Source organism: Nicotiana sylvestris, chromosome 5 (genome assembly GCF_000393655.2).
Source record: "Nicotiana sylvestris chromosome 5, ASM39365v2, whole genome shotgun sequence".
Classification (NCBI taxonomy): Eukaryota; Viridiplantae; Streptophyta; class Magnoliopsida; order Solanales; family Solanaceae; genus Nicotiana; species Nicotiana sylvestris.
The window spans coordinates 30,686,051-30,690,036 of record NC_091061.1 but is presented as its reverse complement, the minus strand read 5'-3'; the positions used below and the strand labels follow the sequence as shown (position 1 = coordinate 30,690,036).

The 3,986-nt window shown below is 36.9% G+C and overlaps 1 protein-coding gene across 2 annotated transcripts; it reads left to right on the top strand.

Moving 5' to 3' along the window:
- Positions 1 to 621: 621 nt before the first annotated feature.
- LOC104223318 (F-box protein At5g07610-like) lies at positions 622 to 3,701 on the top strand. Of its 2 annotated transcripts, XM_009774737.2 has the most exons (3): positions 622 to 839; positions 2,226 to 3,394; positions 3,495 to 3,701. In XM_009774737.2, the coding sequence occupies exons 2-3, from the start codon at positions 2,230 to 2,232 to the stop codon at positions 3,548 to 3,550; spliced, it is 1,221 nt and encodes a 406-aa protein (XP_009773039.1). In that variant the 5' UTR covers positions 622 to 839; positions 2,226 to 2,229; the 3' UTR covers positions 3,551 to 3,701. The 2 variants fall into 2 exon arrangements, with proteins under 2 accessions (XP_009773039.1, XP_009773038.1); XM_009774736.2 differs by having other exon boundaries at positions 2,226 to 3,701.
- The last annotated feature ends 285 nt before the right edge of the window (positions 3,702 to 3,986 follow it).

Here is a 3,986-nt window from a genome sequence, read left to right as displayed (position 1 = left end):
CTGAAATCTCTTCTATTTATAGAAGAAAGGAAGCTGCTCTGTAAGCTGCTACTACAAGCTGCTGTGTAAGCTGCTACTACAAGCTGCAGTGTAAGCTGCTACTACAAGCTGTTGTGTAAGCTGCTACTACAAGCTGCTGTACCAGATATGGATAATCTTCCACTGAGAGCAATATTTATCCATAACGGAGTACTGAATGGATAAGCTTATTATATCCGGTATGGATAATCTTCTACCGGGGGTAATGTTTATCCATAACCGGGTACTGAAAAGATAAGCTTATTATACCCGGTATGGATAAACTTCTACTGGGGGTAATGTTTATCCATAACCGGGTACCGAAGTGATAAGCTTCTTCAGGAAGCTTATTTCCAATATAGTGCTAAATAGATAAATATATTTACGGTGGAGTCCCATATGAATAAGCTTCTTCAGAAAGCTTATTTACAACAGAGTACTAAATGAACATCCATAATATAATATATTTATAGCAAAATTCAATTACTAATATAAATTGTGTGGACTAAAAGCGCCAAATGGTAATGGGATTTTAACCGGGACCCTCTTTTTTTTGAAGCATGACCGCGAAAAGTGAATACCTAACACCATTTTCCCACTTCTTTTCATAAAACTCAAAACAAGAAATGTAAAAAGGAAAAATATACTCTTTTCACGGCCTTCATTTCTTCTCTTGTTCGTTTCCCTTTATTCAGTAAAAAGCCATAAAAATTACGACTAAAGGCACGTAGCTCCAATTCTTGTTGTTATCAATGGGTTGAATTTAGCTTCTTTGACAATTCTTGCTTCAGTTGCTGCCCTTTCCTGTTTTTTCTCAAACGGTAAGAGCACTATGTTCATTTATTCAATTCCTTTCCCTCTCTTTATTACATTAATATAGTGTTAAATCTTTCTGGGTCTATCCAATTTTCCTTTTATTTGATTCATAGATGGCTAAAAGGGTACCAAAAAGGATGTCTCTATTTAAAAGATAGGGTTTTTATTTTTATATGGTAGGAGTATATGCTAATTTTCAATGAATTAATATTTTTCTGAAGAATGTTTTACCTTGGGAAATTGTTTCTATATCATTTTCAAATGTTTTACCATAGGGTATTTATGAAGAGTAGTTGGGTCGGGTCAAAGGCGGATTCAAGATTTAAATTTTATAAGTTCAAATTCGAAATTCTACCACATCGCATCTAATTTACTGGGTTCAAAAGCTATTTTTGCACTTAATTAGCTGGATCATATATAGGGTCTAAGCCAAAGTTACTGGATTCAAATGAACCCATAACTTCTTCATTGGCTACGTCCCTGGGTCGGGTTATGGAGTGGGTTAGTATGGTAAATAAAATTTGGGGTGGGTCTCTTTAATCCGGAAGTGCCACGTGGCATTCCGTCCAAATTAGGGGTAGTTTTGAATCCAAGTTTAACGTTAGGGGTATATTTGGCCCTTTTCAAAGATTGGCTATATTGTGGTGGAAATGTTGAGATTAAAGCAAGTGATACAGAGTAGAGTTGGGATACTTGTAAAAGAAAATGACTTATGCCCGTAAGTAACTCATTAGTGAATGAGTTCATATTTCCCCTTTTGGTGGGAAAAGAAAATTGTTTCAACAAGTCATCCAAAATGTGTGATTGCTAGCATCTTGCTTTGCGCTATAGTTAGCTCGGCGTCAATCAAGAATGCCAAGGAATTCCAAGAGTCGCCAAAATATATCTTCTAAATTATAATAAAAAAAAAAAATCAACTCGACTTGTATGGACATGGAACCTAACTATACATGTCCACACTCCACACTAACAATCTCTCTTTCCCCTCTAAAGGGCGTTTTTAGTATCTGTATAAAGACATCACAGTTCCTCGTGTAAAAAGAAAATGATTTGCCGAGGAGGAAAAACGATATCAAATTTCTACCAAGATAATAAGTGATATGCTGGAGTATTACTCTGATACAATTGTATTGCAGTATTTGGGTCCAGCAACTAATCTTTAGTTATTGCTCTTTGATTCTTTGCTTGAAGCTGAACAACCGCTGCAAAGTTTAAACATTAGCTTAGTAGTAATGTCATTTTTACGTTTCCTCCTGCTTATTGGTATTATAGATGATGACTGTTTGATCTACAGCTTCTGCCTGCAAGTAAATTTTAATATAAATTCTTTCCTACCCTGACTGGCTTATCAGTTATCATACAAGTAATGTTCTGTTCTATGTGAATCCTAGACTGATGGTAGAGGAGAGACACATGCATAAAAGACTTGCTGCTACTGCAGCGGTAGATGTCATTGCTGGAAATGCAGACCTTCTATCTCAGATTCTACTCCATTTGCCTGCAAGATCTCTCATCAGGTTCAGTCCAGTATGCAAACTTTGGTTCTCAATCATTACCAGTATGCAATTTAGGCTCAGTCATAGTCGTACTCTTGCATTTTCTAATACTCTAACCCCGTCTGGGATCTACTTTTACAATTGCCTAACCAATCTCCAAAAAGTTGAATCCCTTCCACTCACTGCTAATGTAACTAGCCTCCCTCCTCTTCAACTAGTTGACCACATGGCTGCAACATTAGGAGATACACTCAAGGATCTGCAAGTCAAGGATACGCAAGTCAAGATTACACAATCTTGCAATGGCCTGTTAATGTGTGTGATCACTTGCAAAACCGGTGTAAGTAATATCAGACGTGGTATTGTTTACAATCCTGCAAATAAAGGGTGTCATTTATTGCCTACACCCTATGATAACAAATATTCTGAAGTGGTCTGTTATAATCTGATAGTTGATCCTTTAGAACCACCATATTACAAAGCTGTGCGTATTAAGCATGTAAATACCTATTCTTCGAATATCGAAGTGAGTGTGTATGTGCCAGGGAGTGAGTCATGGAGATCTTGTTGTCGTTTCTCTCGACCCTTTGGTATGCACTTTGACAGTGGAGTGTTTTGGAATGGTGCAATTCATTGGATTGGTGAATACTCCTTCATTTCCTTTGATGTTAAATCAGAGGAAATTGCCATGAAAAATATGCCAGCAAGGCCTCAGGGAGATTGTACCCAAAAGATTAGGTATTTTGGGGAATGGGGCGGCCATTTGCATCTTATTCAGGTTCAAAGCCTACATGCCAAGAAATTTATTGTGCTTGAGTTAGACAAAGATACCTGGAGGTGGTCAGTAAAATATCGTGTTCATCTTGCTCGGTTAATTTCAGCATTTCCTGAGATGGTTCAGCAGACATCATCTGGCACACAATATGCATTTTCCATTTTGTCAGTTATTCGAGGAGAGAAAGAGGAAGATTCAGTCCTACTGCTTACTATTCCGGGGAAGTTGATCGCCTACAACTTAGTGCTTAAAACTGTTGAAGTAGTCCGCGAGTTGCCTGGTGAAATAGGTGATACTTTACGCTTTAATCATGCTAGCGCTTATCATTATAATGAAAGTTTGATTCCGGTTAAAAAGTGAATTTCTCCTGAAAAGAAGTTATATTGCAGGTATTTCATGTGAAGATTTGTTCAAAAATGCTAGAAAACTAAATTTCAAATCTTAGCTTTCGTAGTTTCATTTGGGGATTCAGTATAAATGTTATAGAACCTTTACTGAAAAAATGAGTTCAATGTTTTATCTGCACAAAAAGATTGTGCTCAACTCTTTAGTTATTTAGTTTTATAGTGTGAATGAATATTGTGGTGTTCCTTGTTTGTTGGTAGTTATGAGCGGGTTGTAATTGAAACCCATAACCTGCAATGGACAGGATACCTTGGCTCATAGTCTGGTTTTTAGGCAGAATCATTCTCTGGTGTTTACATCAAATCCAACAATATAACTTTAGGATTCAAATATTATACTGAGATACATCAACCATAATTTTTTTGTGATAAAGGTTTATATGTGAAACACGCGGACTGTGGGGTAAGTCTGTTCCCTGTTCTGCTCTCTCCACTGCCTTTGCTCACAGCATCATATGTTCTATTAGCTATTACTAC